At 40.0% G+C, this 18,890-nt stretch overlaps 1 protein-coding gene across 4 annotated transcripts in view; it reads right to left on the reverse strand.

Moving 5' to 3' along the window:
• Positions 1-18,890, reverse strand: part of LOC138111368 (mucin-5B) — a 46,122-nt gene that overhangs the window by 12,017 nt on the left and 15,215 nt on the right. For all 4 annotated transcript variants that reach the window (XM_069016988.1, XM_069016986.1, XM_069016985.1 and 1 more), the window contains 20 exons: positions 18,209-18,373; positions 17,263-17,357; positions 15,635-15,761; positions 12,353-12,605; positions 11,317-11,369; positions 10,831-10,931; positions 10,377-10,528; positions 8,496-8,634; positions 7,726-7,836; positions 7,109-7,288; positions 6,505-6,741; positions 5,484-5,640; positions 5,142-5,270; positions 4,628-4,712; positions 4,384-4,421; positions 3,135-3,290; positions 2,222-2,287; positions 1,807-1,899; positions 933-1,174; positions 244-421 (listed from right to left, as the gene is read on the reverse strand). In XM_069016988.1, coding sequence (XP_068873089.1) covers positions 244-421; positions 933-1,174; positions 1,807-1,899; positions 2,222-2,287; positions 3,135-3,290; positions 4,384-4,421; positions 4,628-4,712; positions 5,142-5,270; positions 5,484-5,640; positions 6,505-6,741; positions 7,109-7,288; positions 7,726-7,836; positions 8,496-8,634; positions 10,377-10,528; positions 10,831-10,931; positions 11,317-11,369; positions 12,353-12,605; positions 15,635-15,761; positions 17,263-17,357; positions 18,209-18,373 — 2,757 coding nt within the window. The remainder of the gene's footprint in view (positions 1-243; positions 422-932; positions 1,175-1,806; positions 1,900-2,221; positions 2,288-3,134; positions 3,291-4,383; positions 4,422-4,627; positions 4,713-5,141; positions 5,271-5,483; positions 5,641-6,504; positions 6,742-7,108; positions 7,289-7,725; positions 7,837-8,495; positions 8,635-10,376; positions 10,529-10,830; positions 10,932-11,316; positions 11,370-12,352; positions 12,606-15,634; positions 15,762-17,262; positions 17,358-18,208; positions 18,374-18,890) is intronic.

The following is an 18,890-nucleotide window of genomic DNA, read 5'->3' on the forward strand; positions in this document are numbered from 1 at the left end:
AGTACAAGCTGGTTTTAACCTTTTTACTCGCTTCCAGTCAGAGATGAAATATCCAGCTTGATACAGAAAAATTACCCTAGCAAGGACATCTGCTTTCAACAGCTGAAATTTCAGATGGCATTTCTGTTACATTGTATCTTACTGAATTGATATGAACATAATATAGGTGTTGACCAGATAGACTTATCTTTTTGAGGCCCTGCTGAACATAACATAAATTTCAGGAATTCTCCTGCAACTTACACTGACACTCAGAGACTTCACAGCAACCAGTTTCATCAGAGTGATTTGTGAATGGGAAACCATTGACACAGAATTTCAGTTGCTGAGGTGGGCAAGTCATGACAGACAATTTGACATTGTTTCCTTCTCCCAGGCAAGTGGCAGTATGGCAGTTTCCAAAATTCCATGTTTCATTAAACTATCAATGAAAAAAAAAAAAAAAAAAGAGGAGAGGCAAGTAACAAAGTAATGTAATAAAATCTTTAAAATCACACACAGCAACACATTCCATCCAGTTAATTGTCTAGCATGGCAATATTTGGTGTCTACTCTGGCTCTGGAAACCAGGCAATATGAACCATATAGGAATCAACAGAGCCTTGATATCTACTTTTTTTGGTATATATATTAAGGTCCTGACCACTTCTGGTGGTGGGACACTGCAAGATGTGGCTTCCTAGTCTTTGTTCAGCTTAGGTACCTCTGCCAACATACAGTCATTTAGGTGTTTCAGGTGAACAGAAGAATCTTCAACTTATTCTTTCAGTGGTGGTTTCTGCCATACTTCTAAATCATCTAATGCAGTCACACTAGTCCAGCTGTGGTGCTGGATACCAGCATCAGAGGAGAACACCAAATCTTGGCCTGCAGGCAATGCATGAATTGTGGAATGATGAATGATGAAACACATATTCTTCAAAAGCTCTCACCTTTCTGGGAGGGATGAGTGCAAGACAGTCACTCTCAGAAGTCCTTGTGGGAGCAGGAACTTGGTTTGTTACACCAGGAGCAGGTGTTGGTAGACAGGCTTCAGAATGTGGATCACATATCTTGAGGGTCTGAGAATGACCAGTTTTACACTCTGCCCAAATTAATTCAATCTGACATGATTTATTGCAGACAGAGTAAGCACAACGACCTGATACATTCACTGGCAGAGAAACATTTTCTCCTGCAAGGGCAAAACCCAAGTGTTAGTCCAAGGCCTGATCACAGAGCAGCTGCATACTCAGCCCTGCATTTTACTATCTGGGTCTGTACCCAAAAGCCATGCTCAGGGGACTGTCTGTGTGCAGCTCCTGGCATTCAGGGGCTGAACTGGAGAGCAGTTAATCCAAATGGCTGAAGACTAATCTGAAATTCTGCTCTTAGATACATTAGAAGGAATTGAAAATGAGTACAAGAAGAGACAATACTGAATACATCATGGAGTGCATCTGGTCTTCACAAACACCAGGAGGTAGGGGAAGCAGGACATACTAATAGATGAAGGGTCTTTCCTCCTCCATTTTTGGATTATTACTGTGAGTTACAAGCTCATGTTCAGCAGTTTGGGATTCACAGCTCTGCTGATATCAGCAACTGCTATAAGTTTCTTTACACCAGGGGTGTTCAAACCAGAACAAAGTTATTGGATGTGGGACAGTTGTAGTTCTGAAGGTGTTAGCTACAGTTCAAAGATGCAACAACTTCTGGTAATGTCTAACTGTGACAGGCAGAATGAGCACTTGCTGAAGCACTTTCATCTATCAGTACATCTTTCCATGTCAATGGTGCAGAAAAGAAAATTGCATGGTTTCTTACCCATTTGTATCAATTGTCCGTTGTCATTGCAGAAGCAGGGAGTGGCTACCTCTGATGAGGGAGGTGCAGATGTTACATATTGCATATGTGGTTCTGTGGGAAATCAAATCAATTTATATTAAAATCCTCCACTACTCTACTTTCAAACTCTATGACATCTCTTACATTCTCTACAACCACTGAAAAGAGAAAAAAAAAAATCTATTTTTTTGCCCCTACTACATTCTGTACACATCCACACTCAAAACATCCTCTGTATTTATAAACACTCTCTCTATTACACGGTATGGTGCTGTAATAGTACACACACACACTCCCACTTGTATGTATTTTTTCTATATAGAATACAATAAAAGCCCCTTCTACTGTCACTTATTCATTCCAATTTAACATTTCTAGTCCTGCAGTACTTCACCTGACTTTGGAGAGGTGATTTCCAGTGGCACTCCATTTGGATTTTTAATACTTTCTTTTAAAGAAACTGTTGGTTTAAATAGAGACAGATCAATGCTTAGACATTACCAGTAGACATTTTACTATGCCACCTACAGTCTGCTTTCAATAATCCTTCCTTTTCTAGGTATTACTCCACTGTACTTATTCCACTTGTTAACATTTTCAGTAAATACCAAACACACAGGCTCACCATCAAGTATTTAGCTCTTCCAATCACGAGTAGAGAAGCTAACTTTTACTTTTCCTTGTTGCCCCTGTATAATTTGCTACCAGGATAATAAATTTTTTTTAGCTGCTTATTTTTATTTGTAATAATTATGTGGCAAATTTCCCACTCTCTTTTATCTCTTTTTGATTCCTATTTTCTGCTTTTTCACATTCCATTCACTACGGAAAATCCCTTTTGAACAGGAGTTAACTGCCAGGAAGCTTTATTTTCATATTCCAGTGACCCATATGAGACTCACTTATTCCAATGCAGAAAACAGTACAATAAGAACCATAGTCTGTTATAGATGATAAGATGGAGAAAAACAAGATTTAGAAATATGAAATATTGAGACTAACAACACCAGGGTGTCGAATGTGATATGCTCAAGCTTATTGTAAAAGTTGTAGTGAAAAATCTCTGAATCTTTCTATTGTCTCTTAGCCTCACTGACAGTAAGGTCAGCAAGAATCTCTAAAAGTTACACTTTTGGTCCTCCCCACAAGACCCACAAGCTCTGATCCCTCAGTTTTGAAACTTCAAAAGTCTTAAATTCTGTTCTTATCCTAGACATGCAGTAAGAGTCTTTTTCCAAGATGGATAAATCTTATTACCATTACAGACTTCCACAGAATCACCACCAAGCCTCTTATCAATCTAGTACCTTTAGCTGGTGTAGGTGGAGTTCTGCAGGGGGTTAGGGTTTTAATGATCTGTCCATTAGGGCCACAGACAACTTCACCACACTCGGTCCCATACACGTGGCTGTACACAGTTTCATTTAAGGTATAGGTCTTCCCATTGTGGCAGCAAAGGCAAACTGAGGCACCAAAAGAGAAAATGCCATGGCAACAGAGAACACTTGCAATATAAATACAAATTAAAAGCAAGCTAAACACTGCATTTACCCTTCTGAAGCTCACACAACATCAGACATTAATTACCTGGCTGAAAAACTTTCTCAGTGAGAAGCTGCGCTGGGAGTCTGTCTCATTTATTTAAAGTGTGTTGGATTTTTCTGGTTGCTGGTGTTTCTTGGAGTCAGCTTGCATAGAGGAATAACTGGCTGGTAAAAGCATGAGAACTGGTACTGCCCTAACCCAGCATGGAGCACAGGAGAACTCCCCCTGGGCAGGGAATGTGACCGGGATTACTGCCTTTCTGAATTACAAAACACTGGCTCAGGAGGTGTTGCACAACTGTTTCCATCTGTGAATGAGGAGCATGAAGTGGTACAAAATTTCATTTAAATATATGAGAAGCTCTCCAGATTTTGGAGACTGTATATGTAAGAACCAAAGGAAGTATATCTACTACTGTAACAAAATCAGCAAAATTGAAAATGTGTTGTGTACTGGGTCATCCTGCATTTTGGGATGTGATTTCTCCCAGATATGGGAACGAACTGATACTCTACCTTAGCCAAATGTGTCCTTTAGGCACACAAACATGTATCTAATAAGCTGTCTTAGCTTATTCTATGAAATTACTGGTCAAGAAACGGCACTTCTACAAAATTTTCCTTGTTCTAAAAGTACTTATTAAGAGAGATACCACGAATGGCCTGGTACAGACTATCTATCTATCTATCTATCTATCTATCTATCTATCTATCTATCTATCTATCTATCTTCACTGACTATCAAGGAAAAGTGGAAAAGTGGAGAAGTATTTCCCTGCATAAGATGAATTCCACATATCATACCTCTCTCCTTCCTCCATATGATTATCCTTTAGATAGTTCTTGGGGTCAAAGGCTGCATTTTTCTTATCAAACTATATCTGCACTGCTGTGCATCCACCTATTAAACCACCTATCTGGACTCCTATTATCAATACATTTGCAGTAATGTGATATTGGGTTGTTTCAGTCCTGCCATTGCTCAGTGCTTGGTGAGAGTGGTGAAAGTTACCTTTGGAGTCTTCAGTGCATAGTTTCTCTTTGGGGTCACTGAAAAGAAAGAGTAAAAAAGAATTGTTTTATTGAAATGAATTAGTATATGGAATAACAATGTCTGCAATTGCACCTACTTTTACAAAAAAGCCTACTCCTGGAGGACTTAATGGTAATTGCCACTGCCTATAAACATTAACAAAACACTTCCTAATTTGTCCTTTCCGGCCCTATTCTACCTTTCTTACCATCAACGGACCTACCATGAAGTGCAGTTGGGGAGGGAGACACACTCCCTGCTCTCCTCATCAAAATATGGCTTGTCAGGACTACACTCTGGGTAACAGCCTGGAAAATTAAACAAAGCATTCTTAGCCTGGGTAACATAGATACAGGAAGGTACATAAATACCTCTACCAAATACAGATTTGATCCCCAAATGAATGTGATTCCAGTATGAATGTTCTTTTTACTACCGATTATTTCCCAAGTCCTCTTTTTACCTCTCTCCCCAAAGTTTTAATTTACTCCGTTTGTCAACAGATAATTATTCTTTGCAAATTTATATTGAATGGTGTTTTATCTCTCCATATATTTAAAGGCAACAGGCAAATGGTGCTATGAATGGCACCATCGCATGGGGAATTACCAAGGCATGGTCAATGAGCTTCTGGGACAGATGGGATAACCTTTCAGTCACCTTGATGCTTAAGACGTTTCACACCAGACTAGCAGCTGCAACTCCCATAAACTGCATTAAAGTCAAGGAGGAACTACCTTCTAAACTGTACAGCAAGTTCCCACATTTCCCTTGTGGGTTCCTGCAGGTCCTTAGACAAGGGGCTCCACAGGGTTTATAGAACCACTCATGTTTATCAGGTGGATTGTAATAATCGCAGAACACAGCTGGAACAGAAGAATAAAAAACCTTTAGGCCTCAGACACTGGGCAGGGACTATTTTTAAATCTTGTTTAAAAGATTTTAATAAGATAAACATGATAAAAAGAGCTTGTTCAGTCACATATGCATAGTGTTTTAAGTGTTCTGCTCTTCTTTATCCCGTGTGCCCGAGCACAAGGAGCACTGCTGTCTGTGTGCGTTTTCAGCGCAGTACTTACGGCAAATGGCAGGGGTTCTCCAGTTGATACAGACACCAGCTCTGCTGCAGCTCCTCGAGTAAGCAGCAACTGAGGTACAAAAACACTCACAGTCTCCCACACTGTCACAGCCACAGAAGTCAGACACACAAGATTCATAATATGGAATTGGGTTCACCTGTCAAAACAGCGACAGATCTGTCACCACAGCTGTATCTGCTGCACTGCGCTTAATGAGGGAAAGGGCTCTGAATTTCTGTCATGCACTGGCAGTTTGTCACAGACTGGGATTGTCATGAGGGAGCCATGATATTTTACAACAGGTAGTTTTCTATTTTCACCTGCCTGGTAGAACTGGACTCCAAATCTTCCCATTCTCATATGTGTAATGCTGCCACTTACACTCAAAATGTCTTCCCAGTGACTGAACTACTTTGTTTTGGCTTAGCACAACTACACAGCGTGTTCACTCTCCAACTGAGAGACAGTGGTTAAATGAGTATAAAAGGAAATCCTTTTCCCACTGAACTTCATGTCTCTTGTGTTTTAACCATTGCCAACATAAACTAACCAAGGAAATTAAGCCAAGTTTGTTTTTAAAATTGTTTCTTAAAGTGCAGTGAAGCTTTGTACAGACATTCTAATTAAGAAGAGTAGCTTTTTTTCTGTTTACGTTAATTAAATTTGTGACTAAAATAAACCAAATAATTAGTTTCTTTAGATAACTTGAATGAACTTCCCAAGGATGACCATACAAACAGTCCTAGACTAACTTATCTCTACATTTCACAGATACCTAAATTTCTGCTTCTGGTGGTCAACTATTATGCTCTTTATCTTCACTTGTTCAAAACAGGCACTGCTGTTTCCTCAATACTGGGCAACAGGATTTAACTGGCATAGCTGTGAAGTGAGGTTTTGAGAGAGGTAGCCTTGTACTAGTGTGTAGTAGCCTAGAATAGTAAAAATATGCTGCAAATGTGCTGCAAAATAGCAACAAATATCTAATGGGAAATTATTGAGGATGAGAGAACAGGATTACCTTACTGTGACAGGCTTCAAAGATGTTACTCTTAATGATGCTGCAGTGCTTCTGTCCCAGGGCAGACTTGAAAGGCTGATCTGCACACAGGTCCGTCATGTTTATATTTGAGCAGGTGCTTGTTATTTTCCAGCTGTTTCCAAACTCCTGGATGCTCATTTCCATGGACTGCCCTCTGGTTGTGAAGTCATTCCTTGAGCGGCCATCAAAGTCCCCACAAAGACCACAGACTTTTCCCTGTGTAATTTGTGTAGGCACAGTAAATGGTTTGGTTATTTTGCGTGCAGCTCACTCTTTGACAGAAATAAACTACAGAACCTGTAAAGGCAAAATAGCTGCAAGTTTCTAAATAGACATTAAAAAATGGCTTAGAAAAAGCTGGTCTTCAAGTGACAAAACCACTCTTAATGTGTTTCCAGTACTTCTAGCCCCAAATATTTTGGAGTGTTTCATACTGACTGAACAGTGCAAAATATGGCCTGCTTGCTGCTTCTTCTTGCCCACTAAACCAAACTTTTTTTGAAGCCCTGCTTTTCTGGGGCTCCAGTTCTGGATGCATAACTCTGAGTTTGAAATCATAACTGCCAGTCCGTCCCATACTTACCTGGAAAGATGGTGCCACATGAACAACAACAGTAGTCTTTTGGTCCCACATGAAATTCATCCCTTGATTAGTTTCAATTACAATATAACCTCCTCTGAGGTCCACTTTGTAATTTTTCTCAGCTCCTGGATCAGTGGCTATCTCCTGAATTCTTCCTTCCAAGAGCCTTATTTCACTGCTCTACAAAGGAACACATACATTGCATGGAAGGAAATCAAACAGAAAACTTAATGCAACAGCACTGGCACTCTGCCTCTTGTTGTCTTATTTTTCTGTCATCTTCACACTCTATCTTGGTTCACTGCCAGATGTGTGAGCCACAGTCACAGATGCCCAGAGCCTACTGTCACAGATGCAAACACACACACACACACAAAAGCACATGCATAGAGTGCTGTTGACTCCTTGCATCTTTCCCCTCATCCACAGAAGTGTTCAATCTATGTTAACATCAAATACCTAAACCTTTCCCAAATTCCCTGCCTTTGCTTGCTGGCTGTTTGGCTTCCTTATAGGTACTCTCTAGCAGCAACTGAGCTGGAATCTAAGAAGATGATACAGTAATTACTAGAAAATGAAGACTACAGCTCCTTGGTTATAACCAGTTCTAGACAAACCTCAAAAATCAATGTGATCTTTAGGGAGCAGATGGAGTGTGACTTCCCACAGGCGTTGTTCTGAATCACAATCCGGAAGGTGCCAGCATCCATATTATTAGGGCAAAAATCCTTAGAAAAACAGATAACATTCTATTAGATCTTGTCAGGCACCTAGACCAGTCATAAGCATTTTCAGGAGCTCTAAATGAATGACTTGCTGATCAGACTTCTTTATTCACCAAAACTCTAGGAATTTTAGAAGAATCTGGTGGAAGATGACCTGGTGGCAGGTTCATACTTGACGAGGATTTTCAAAAACCAAAACTAAGGGCTTGTCATGGCAGCAGTCCAAAGAGGTAAAAATGTGTTTTATTAAAATTAGCAAAACCAACTGTAATTTGGGGATGACAAAATGTCTCACTGAGTGCTGTCCCATTACATGCAATTATTATGCATGAGGCTCACACGTTAACCTCTGTGTGCTTCTGTCACAACAAAAATAATGTCAGTCTTGGGTGGCTGAGAAAAACACTTCTCAACGCCACACCAATTCCTTTCCCTTGAAAATGATGAACACAGTGCCCTCTTGTGTCACTTCTGAGGGTCAGTTTGTTTTGTTTTACGTGGAAAAGCTCACTCTATCAGCTCTAGGTACAAGAGGAGGGGAGCAGGCTCTGCTCATCAGTGTTGGCATTTTTGCATAGGAATGCCTTTTAATTACCCAGACTGGAGCCTACAGTGTAAGCTGTGAAAAGCATATGGATGGGAAAGTGAAAATAAACTGATACCTGAGCTAGGATATAGTCACAGTCACCCAGGAAATCAAACTTCTCCCCATCAAAGCTCATGTAATGCCCGTTTCCATACACAGTGCAGGTTCCCTTGCAGGGATTGTCCGTGCAGTTCCACTGCCTTTTGTTGCAGGTGCTGGGAGGCAAAATGCAAAGAATCACAATGTTTGCATGAAACATGGGCTTTCCTTAACCCCAAACAGGAGCAGAATAATTAAGTCTTCTTGTTTGCAGTGCCTTTTCAACTGTTCTGAGATCATGCCATGAGATGCCACATCAATCAGAAAGGTCATGTTTACTACCCAGACACACTTATTCTGTTATTTCCTTCAAATAGATTTTAAATAATTGAGTCCTGGCAGCAGACAGTGGGGGTTTAGGAGACAAATTCAAGGTGAAGAACTGAATGTTTCAACCATTTCTGAATAATAATCTGTGAGGAATCATGTTGCAGTTCTGTTACAGTCATGTGAACAAATATTATCTCTGTCTTTCCTGGAGTTTGGCTGAGATGGAGAGAATTTTTTCCCTCAGCAGCCCTCATGGTGCTGTGCTTTGCATTGGCACCTAGAAAGGTGTTGGTAACACCCCGGTGTATTGGCTACTGCTGAGCAGCACTCCCACAGCATCACTGCTGTCTCTGCAGCATTCTCCCCCTCACCAGTAGGCTGTGGGGGGGACAAGGTTTTGGAAGGGGACAGAGACAGGATAGCTGTCCCCAAATGGCCAAAGGGATACTCCAAACCATGTGATGTCTGCTCAGCAATAAAAGCTAAGGGAATAGGGTGGTTGGGGTGGGAACAGAGTGGCAATTGTTAAATTTGTTTTCTGAAGCCCTACTCCTTGGAAAGTGGGCTGGACATCACCTGCTGATGGGAAGTAGGGAATAAATATTTTGTTTTCCTTTTCTTCTGCACACAGTCTTTGCTTTTGCTTTGTTAAACCATCTTTATTTCAACCCATGAGTTTTTTCCATCTTATTTTGTCCTCAGCCTTGTTCTGCTTAGGAAAGTAGTGATAGAACAGCTAGGTGGCCACCTAATGTCCAGCCAAACTCAACCCACCACACTTTGACAAACCTTACCTCTAGTTCAGGAGGACTGTATACAGAAAATTTAGTTGTTACAGCCCTGACGCAGAGACTGCATTTTCTTTCCCATGTGTGTCCTCTTTTCATAAGAAAACTAAGCCCTCACTGCAATAAAACTTCTTAATAGCAACTTCTGTGATAGCAACAACTGCTTATCAGGTTTTGACTTCACATGTTAAACTTGATTGCCTGTACCAATGGTGCTTAGACCAAAGTGTTTCTAGCTCTTCTTTTCTGTGCATCCATTTGGCAGAACTATATAGTCTCATCCTTGTTAAATAGTGGATAAAGATTCAATGCATTTTACCCACCATGATCAGTAATAACAGTGAAATCTATGGCAGCATTATTGGAGCAACTAGAGTATTAATTTATCCTGAGAACTATGCATCTGGAAGCACTGCATGTCTCAAGGGAGGACCATGGCAATTGCTCTTTGAACAAATTCAGTCGTTTTTCAGGGTTCAGCTGTGTGCAACAGACACAGACTCAATTCCCCCTTATTGAATGGGCAGCTGCAGACCAACCAGGGTAAAGCTGGTGTTTCTGAAGCTGGTGGGAAAGCAGAAAAGGATGGAAATGGTTTGACAGAAGATATTAGTGCTTGTTCTCCCCAAGGGCAGGCTCATGCAGCATGGTGCAGAGAAATACTTCCCCTTTTATTTTTACTAGCAGCCCAGTGGCTGTCACGATGAAGAGGAAGGCTTCAAAGTGCAGGCTGCCCCACGGGTGCATTATGGACAGACAATTTTAACTGTTATGAAACAAACCTCCCTGGGATAACGTACCATGTGTTGCAGTCCACTTTGATGGTTTCCCCGGGTTTATAAAAGTGTCCTCCATGGACACATGGACATTGATCTTTGGGAATACATCCTCCACTGCCATCCAATACCAGTCCATCAGGACACATGCAGCCAGAAACACATTCTGTGACATACTGCACGTTTGAAGATACAAGAAAAGACAATTTGTTAGTGCACAGAAAGAACAGGGAACCAGCAGAGGTGTGCTAGCTCTGGATGCGAAAGTTTTGGATTTGTTTAGAACTCCTTAATTGCAAGCTAGTGGCAATCATGCTACAAATATCTCATGGGTACAGTGTTAGCTACAGCTGCTGTGTTATCAGTGAAGCAGTTGGTGTGTGCCCAGCATAGCATGTTCCCATCAGTGCTTGGTAAGGGCAATCCTACATGCCCAGCCATGCTGTCCTGTGCCCCTGCTGGGAGGTGAATTCCTTACACAGTGCATGTCCTGCGTCTTGCAGCTTTTCTGACACTCTGATCCGGTCGCTCCGGGACCTGCAGAGCTGCAGTTGAAGTAATACATAGGAGCTGGGCAATCTGCAGTAGGAGAAAACATTTCAGGAAGGTAATTTAGAGAGAGCAATAAGGATGCCATCAGCAATTGCAAAACCAGCCAGAGGATTTCAGAGGGAAGCAGGTGTCTATCATTTAAAGTTTCTAATAGTTTTGCTTCTGCCCAATAACAGTGCAAGGAGAAGAAGGCAGATAACTTATAAGTTTTGGGAAATATCCTCATCTTCTAAAGAGTCTAGTAAGTCTGGTGACATTTTACAAAGACAAATGTTATCAATAACTAACACATTTCAGGGAGAATGAAAAAATGTGCAGAATACTAAAATGTTACAGAAAGTGAGAGATAACACAGAAAAACATTATAAATACTGGCTGACACCATAATGCCATTATTTAACAAAAATCTCACCTTTTACCAAGACAGTTTCTCCAATGCAGTCTAATCTTCCTTGAATGCATTTGCTAAAGAGATTCCATAAAACAAAACACATCAGCTCTTTGCACGTTTCTCCCTCACTAGAGAGAAAGGCACTGCAAAGCTTCACTTGTCACATGAATAACAAATTCCTATCAAAATGAATATTTGGTACAGCTATCAGTTTCACAGACATAAATTATCATACCCAGAAGGAAGATTAAAAGACCCAACTCTTAAATACTCTTCCTTCATATGCCACAGGTTTATTGTGTGTTTTCCCTAAATCAAGTTTTTCTAAGCATCCATTTTCCACTCCATGAGATAAGACTAATACTTTCTTATATAAGAGATCTCTTAAATTACTAAATGAATATGTGATTACAAAATAGGCTAGAATCCTCAGCTGGAAGACAGACAGAGAATATATAAACATCTAAAGATATTAAAATAGCCTTCCCCTGGCAGTGGTTTGCATTGCTGCCCTAAACTAGTTGAAAATGCAAACAATGACAATTGTTTTTCACTGCAAATGTAAGTTAATTGTGTCATTTTTAGTACTTCCCCCAAATTTTTCTCTCTCTCTCTCTCTTCAAAAAAACCAGTTTAAAAACTGAAATTTGGGTGGTTTTTTTCCTGGACCATTTTTATTTTTTAAATAGTCTGCAGGATGGTGTGGTGGTTTTCACTTCCTGTTTTCATTCCAAAGCCTGAAACTCCTCCAAGCCTTCTGTTTTCTAGAAAGCTTGCTCCCACTGTTTATGGATATTTTTTTACAGAAAAATGAACTTTGCGTAGAGATAGATTACAAATATTGTTCTACTTAACATGTTTTCAGGTTCTTATTTGCTAGCAACCTTAACCTTTGTTGTGGCTGCACTTCCTGCCAGGGGAAGACAAAATCTAGGAGAAATTTGTCATGATTCCTAACTGAAAAATGATGCCATTCATGGATTGGGGCAGAGACTTCCCCTACAAGCCCTGATGTCCCCAGGCACCGAGCAGCCTTTGCGTCATCAGAGCAACTCACCACATGAGTTTGTCCTCTTGGAAGGAGTTGCCAGGCTGAACAATCTTGCCTTTGTAGTAGCAGGGACAGTCATCTGGAGCTACACATTCCTCCTCATCGTTCAGGTAGGTGCCTGCAGGGCAAGCACAGCCCTCCATAGGCGCGATCTGAACCTTGCACAGCGGGTCAGGTTCATCCAGCGAGCGGCAAGACTGGTTACAGTGCTTCACACTATAGTTATAAACCATAGTCTCAGGACACTCCTCAGAGGGATCTTTGCAAGAGAAATAAAAGGGATGTATGGCCTTCTTTGTGCAATCATCTCTCATGATTTTAGTATGTCTTTCTGCACACTGGTAGCCATAAATGTGCTTTTATCAAACTACCAGACCTTGTCTCCCAGGGATCTGGGGGAATCTACTTGCATAGCCTGAACTATATGACACTGAATACTGAAATACTCAGCAGGGTGAATCTTTTTGTAATTTCCACAATTTACATTTCTATCTTATGCCAAGAACTGAAACCAGTAACTTCTGACTTGTTAAAATTTTATTTTCTGACCTTTACTGATTTCTTTGGCTGGGAATAACTTGAGAAATGACTGTATTTAATAAGAGAAAAATTTTGACATTAAATGGCATTGACAAGGAACTCTGCTAATCATTTGATGCTACCAAAGAAAGGGTGTTTCAGTTCTCACAGATATCTTGAGGAAAACTCTTGTTGTCATCCTCTAGGGAAATGAGAAACAACAGTTTCTAAGATCTTTGGATGAACCAAACAAGTAAATACCAAAATCTAAAGAGCTCAACTAACCCTGTAAGACAGTAAAAATCTGATTTATTTTCACAGGCTGACAGTATGCACCACCACCAAAGCTGTGTCATAAAATCTGCAATACTACAGATCCATTGGGATGACATCAAATTTTGTCAGGCAACATCACCCACATTAAGGCTCCATTTTTCAAGAAAGTCTGGTATCCAGATTCCTTTGAAATTCAATGAGAACTGGAGATCTAGTCATCTTGGGTCTCTTTCCAGTTCTGCAGATTTAACCCCACAGCTGTTTTTCAGACATACACAAATGCACTAGAAGGTCCAGGGGAGCTGATCATGGGCACCTGTGCTAATCAGCCTTCCAGCAATGCTAAGAACTTATCAGCAATAGGTTCCATGCTTAAATAAAACTCTCTATGGTTTTCCAGTCCATGACCATGGCACGCTTTCTTAGATTAGTTAGTGTGCTAGGCTTGTGTTCACATTCAAAACCAGCACCTGTACCACAATAAACCAGTTGGATTTCTGGTCCTAGCTGGAGCAAACACGTGTAAATCAGGCAAGCCATATTCTCCTATTTTATAAGCATTCTTTGAAGATACAGCAAGTGGTATTTGTAAGTCAAAATAGGCCATAAAAAAGATATTAATAAAGATGTTGAATATGAATTTACATGTGTCTCAATTGTTAGCTATTAATACAACAAAATAACGTGTCTACTTTCTCCCTTTAAATTTTCATAGAGGAAGAAGATCACTTTTGATTGAAGTGAGATCTGGTAAGAGAAATGTTACTTGATTGTAGTGCTCATGGTCACAGGAGTGACACACATCTTGGATGACAACAACTGGAGGCATGAGTGCAGAGAACACGAGCATTCCAAAGATACCTTCAAGCTAGCTTGCACAGGGAGCACTAGAAATGCAGTGCCACGACTTAGCAAAGACTGCTCGCCCCAGTGATCTGCTGGGCAACCAGCAACTCCAGTGGTGGTTCATGCTTCTGCTAAAGAGTGTGTAACAGGTGTGCACAGTTAGCTAGCAGGGTTTGCTTGTTTCACACACCCTACTGACTGCAGTGCAGACATCTGCTTAGGATACAACCTGCCTTGGATGCTGCCTGCAGAGTGGCTGCAGCTTCAGAAGCTGGAACAGTTTTTCCAACCCCCGCAATGGGACAGAACACAGAGTGAACATTGTGGCCCATTTACTCTTTCACTCATGAACAGTTCAACCTTCACTCTTATCACAGTCATGTTCCCAAAAGATTATTTCTTCTTAAATAAGTCCTAAAATGATTGTGCTGATTAAGCCCTTAGCATTTTTTCTCAAGGTTACTGCACTATTTGAGTCAATATTACCTCCTGTGCCTTAAGAACACAGATTTCAGCCAAACCTATGCTGTGAACTAGTCTTGATTTGCCATAAAAAATGTCAGTAATTCTATGTTGGGAACAAAGCTTTCAATAAACAGTGGCTGTGTCTAGTGCATAACTCTGCAGGGTTCTAGGACAACTTACTGTGGACTATACTGTGTTCCTTTGAACTATTTCGGCACAGGTTTGTGAAATTGTTCTTACCACAGTCTTAAATGCCTTTGAAAATGCATCATCCTAGTTACATTGTTTGCCTCTATTAACTTACTCAGCTGGCCTCTAAGTCAGGCAATTAAATAGACCATAGCTGCATCAAGCTCCAAAAATATAATCACTGTTATGTTGTCTATTCAGATGTGCTATTAGTCAAGAAACCCATATATCTATTTTCATGTTGATACAGGAAAATCTCACTTGAACTATCTGACCATCAATGACAAACTGGAAATTTTGAAGCAAAATTCAGAATCCAAGATAGTGAGTTTTATTCTCAGGTCTTATGCCATCTTATAATAAATTCTGGCAATGCCAAAGGAAAATACATACGTATGTGGACTCTGAACTCAGGATTTGGTGACAATGTGTATGTCCAGGAAACTTCTGTTCATTTTTTAGATAATCCTGAGCTGAAAATGCCTTTAAAGATTTTCACATTCTCAGATATCACCAATATATATTTATTAAAATACATCACTATTTTCCTGCAAGATGCAAAAATGCAGTTAATGAGAGTGATGTCATTTGTATTGTCTGAGACAAGAGGACTGAATATACTGTAAAAAAGGTATTGGAATTAAAATACATGGGGAAGCCCATGTGTTCAAAAGTAAACTAATTGCTAACTAAACCTAAACTAAAACTAACCCTAACTTCTGGTTTGATTTGACTAATATACCTTGTACTGTTTTGCTTCTCTGAGTACTGAATTCACCTAAGCTTTTATACAAGGAACATGCACTGTAAGAGCATGAAGTGACCATTAACTGATTTTGGAAGGATGAAGAATTTTATAGAATAAATGCTTATTTTTTTTTTCAGAGACTCTCTAATTTGATGACTAAAGACAAAAGATACTGACTGCCACAAACAGGGCTATACTGAAGCTGTTCCCCCATATCCCTGCCCAAGGAATTTCAGTTCACATACCACAGACACCCTGCCTCCAGCCCTGCAGGGACATGCCTGCTGAAGCACAGTCTCTGGAGTAAGTAGAGAGCACACTGCACAGTGCAACTTCACTCTTCTCAGCATTGCAGGTGTCATACATGCATTTCTAAAGGACAAAAAAAAGATGTGGGTATTATTATGTCCAGCTCATGGAAGAAACAAAGAAACATGTAGCAATTCAAAAGCAGTCAACCAGTATCTTTTTAAAAAGGTATCATTACCAATGGAAATATCTCTAAGAGAAAATGTATGCTAATAAATACTACGCAAATGTGAGAAATAGCAAATCAGTTACAGAAACTGCAATGATATTATGTCTAGCACTCATTAATAGATGAATAATAAGAAAGATGAGGGCACCTATAGTTCATTAAAACACTAAGAAATGTCTATACCAGCCTCCCATGAAGATGTACAATCTAGGACCTATATTGTCAAAATATATCAGATGAAAATATTGCACAGTGATGATTGGCACATGTGTACCTATCTAGTGAGCAAATAAGATACACCCAATTACATGACAGGTGCATGACAGCAGATGGTTTCTAGAGAGCCAGTCATATGTAACGACATTTTAAGAACTAGTTACGTAAGTATGGCTGGGATTTAAAGCTTCAGTTCTTTTAACTGTGTGAGCTGTACAAAAGAGCACAGACACAGCCAGTCACTCTAGAGCAGTAGGATCATACTGCATAGACAGTGACTTATCCTGCCATTACTGATGCTGTGGAAGAGGCTTTCATGAACCATAGTTTAAAATATAATGAGATCAGCAGGAGTAGCAGATATATCTATAAGAAACTGGTTATTACTTTTCCTTAATTGAAAATCGCAAAATCCTATTTTATTTACAGTTTACATGAATTCTCAAGTACGTGTATTTTCCTCTGTGAGAGGTAACACATAAGCCATATTTCCAAAGGTACCTGAAGACATACTACATTCTAGGCAAAATTTCAGGCTCAGGTATTTTCTCAGTAATTTGTATCACACACACACACACACACCCTGAATGAAGTTTCTGTGTTTTTGCAGGAACTTCTTTACCATCCACATAAATGTGGCAACTCTCTAGCTCAGCCAGCTTCCTCAGAGCATTATAGAGCTGTACACCAAGAGAACATGTGGGCAACTTCAGGCATTCAAAATACAAGGAGACCAACACAATTCCACAGTAATAAATGAGATATAAACAATGTAAATACATCGTCTCTCCCCAGATGGGAGTTTTGAACCAAGTCAGAGGAAATCTATGGCGCTGGTAAAACTCTCAGCTCAATTTGACACAGAAACACTGATTCTGCTTGTCAAAGAGTGAACAGTTTTCACTCTTTGAAACTTTGAAATATTGAACTGATTTTTTTCATTTTGCTTCTGGGTCATGCAACAGATGCCAGTGATGACAGTCAATTATTTACACGGCTGTAGCCAGAAAGGCCCATCTTGGCACAAACTCTCATTTTATTATTTTTCTAATCAGCATCAGTGAATTTCTTTGTGACCAGTCACTACTGTAACCTATTTCAATTCCCTAGGCCAGACTACCTTCACGGGGGATCAGTCTCTGGACTAGATTAAATGACCCATTTGGACCATTGCCTTACCTTGATGTACACAGAAGGGTCTACAACAGAATGGCAGGCAGCAAACACACTGCTTGTATTGGACAGAAGAGCACACCAGTGCTGGGCAAATTTTTCTGAAGTGGGAAAAAATACCGTTGTCCATAGTCACTTAAACCACATTACTGTCTTAATTAATATTCTTATCAGGTATCACATTGTACTAGAATGTCCTGAAGTGTTTAGATAATGCTGGATAGAAATACAGGTCATTAACATATTAAAGCAATAAGCATAGTTGGATGGACCAACCATCTTCCTAGAAGAAAGGTTTCACTTTCCAAGTATTAACATTATTACTGCAGCTGGATTTGCAGAACATATACAAACCTCCGCATTTTCACTGTTTTTCATCAAAGTTTCCTAATTTTTTACAATCAGGTAATTCCTTATAGTCAAGGGATAATATCAAGCATGTAATAATCAGTGAGCTGTGTGGCTATGAGCTGCAGCTTTAATTACATGTGGCAATACCTAGGAGAGGTCAGTCCAAATCCTATATATATCCAAATCCAGGCAAAGTGAGAAATCAGAGAGGACACCTAGTATAGTGCAATGCTTGCTTAACTCAGCACTGACAATAACTTCTTCCTCTGGACCTCAGCACAGCTGTAGCAACCTAGACTGGATGAAGAACTTGCCCAAATAATGGCAACCAAGTATGCTCTGCCTTAAATTTCTCTCACTGATGCTGTGTGTGCTTTTCAAGTCATCAGTGAATGTGTTCGCTCTTTCTCCAGTAGTGCTGTCTTTTTGCTTTGAAAGCAAAGCTATCATCTTAAAGACCTTCAGAACACAATGTTTTCTCTCTAGTAATAACCTCAAAGGCAGAGGGTTTTGATGTTTATGAGATTTCTAAAGCTTTTTTGATTATCCATCATATGAAAATTATTTTGCACTGATAAACCAGGGATGAAAAGCCTGGTACCTTTATCCACACTGTTTGAACAAGGATCTTCAAAGCTGTCCTCAACATCAAAACAGCTGGCTCTAGTTTTCCACGAGTTACCAAAAGCAGAAGCTGAATCTTCCACTGCTCCAGTGACTGTTCTGAAGTCATCAGTCTGGATGTTATTGAAATTGCCACAAAGACCTTGTGTGGGAGGCAAAAAAAGAAAAAGGCAAAAGAAAAGAAGAAATCGCGAGATGCATGAAAAAAAAATGGCTTCTAGATGAACACTCTTAGGTCGATAATGCACCTTGCCTGAGAGAAACCCATTTTCCTTCAGAAACTTCCTGATGTTCCCACAAATCAGATAGGACCCTGTATTTAGAGTGTAATTCTTATTTTTCTGCATTACAGTAGCACTTAGTGATAGCACAGGGATTGGAACTGCTTAAATGTGCTTCAGTAAACACTGGCAGACAGAGAATATCATCCCCAAAGGCTTAAAAACAAAGGAAATGGCAAAAGAAAAACAAAATGGGTCACAGAGACAGGGTGTAATCCCATTGTGCAGATAGGAAACAGAAGCACAAAATCTTAAATGGTGTAAACAGGAGATTGGTGGCAAAACCAAGAACATAGTCTGCATTTCACAAATCTCTGATGAAGGCCTGTTTAAACAGATGGAGTCTAAAAGATCTGCACACACTAAACATCACAGAAA

This window comes from Aphelocoma coerulescens, chromosome 5, assembly GCF_041296385.1.
Source record: "Aphelocoma coerulescens isolate FSJ_1873_10779 chromosome 5, UR_Acoe_1.0, whole genome shotgun sequence".
NCBI lineage: Eukaryota > Metazoa > Chordata > Aves > Passeriformes > Corvidae > Aphelocoma > Aphelocoma coerulescens.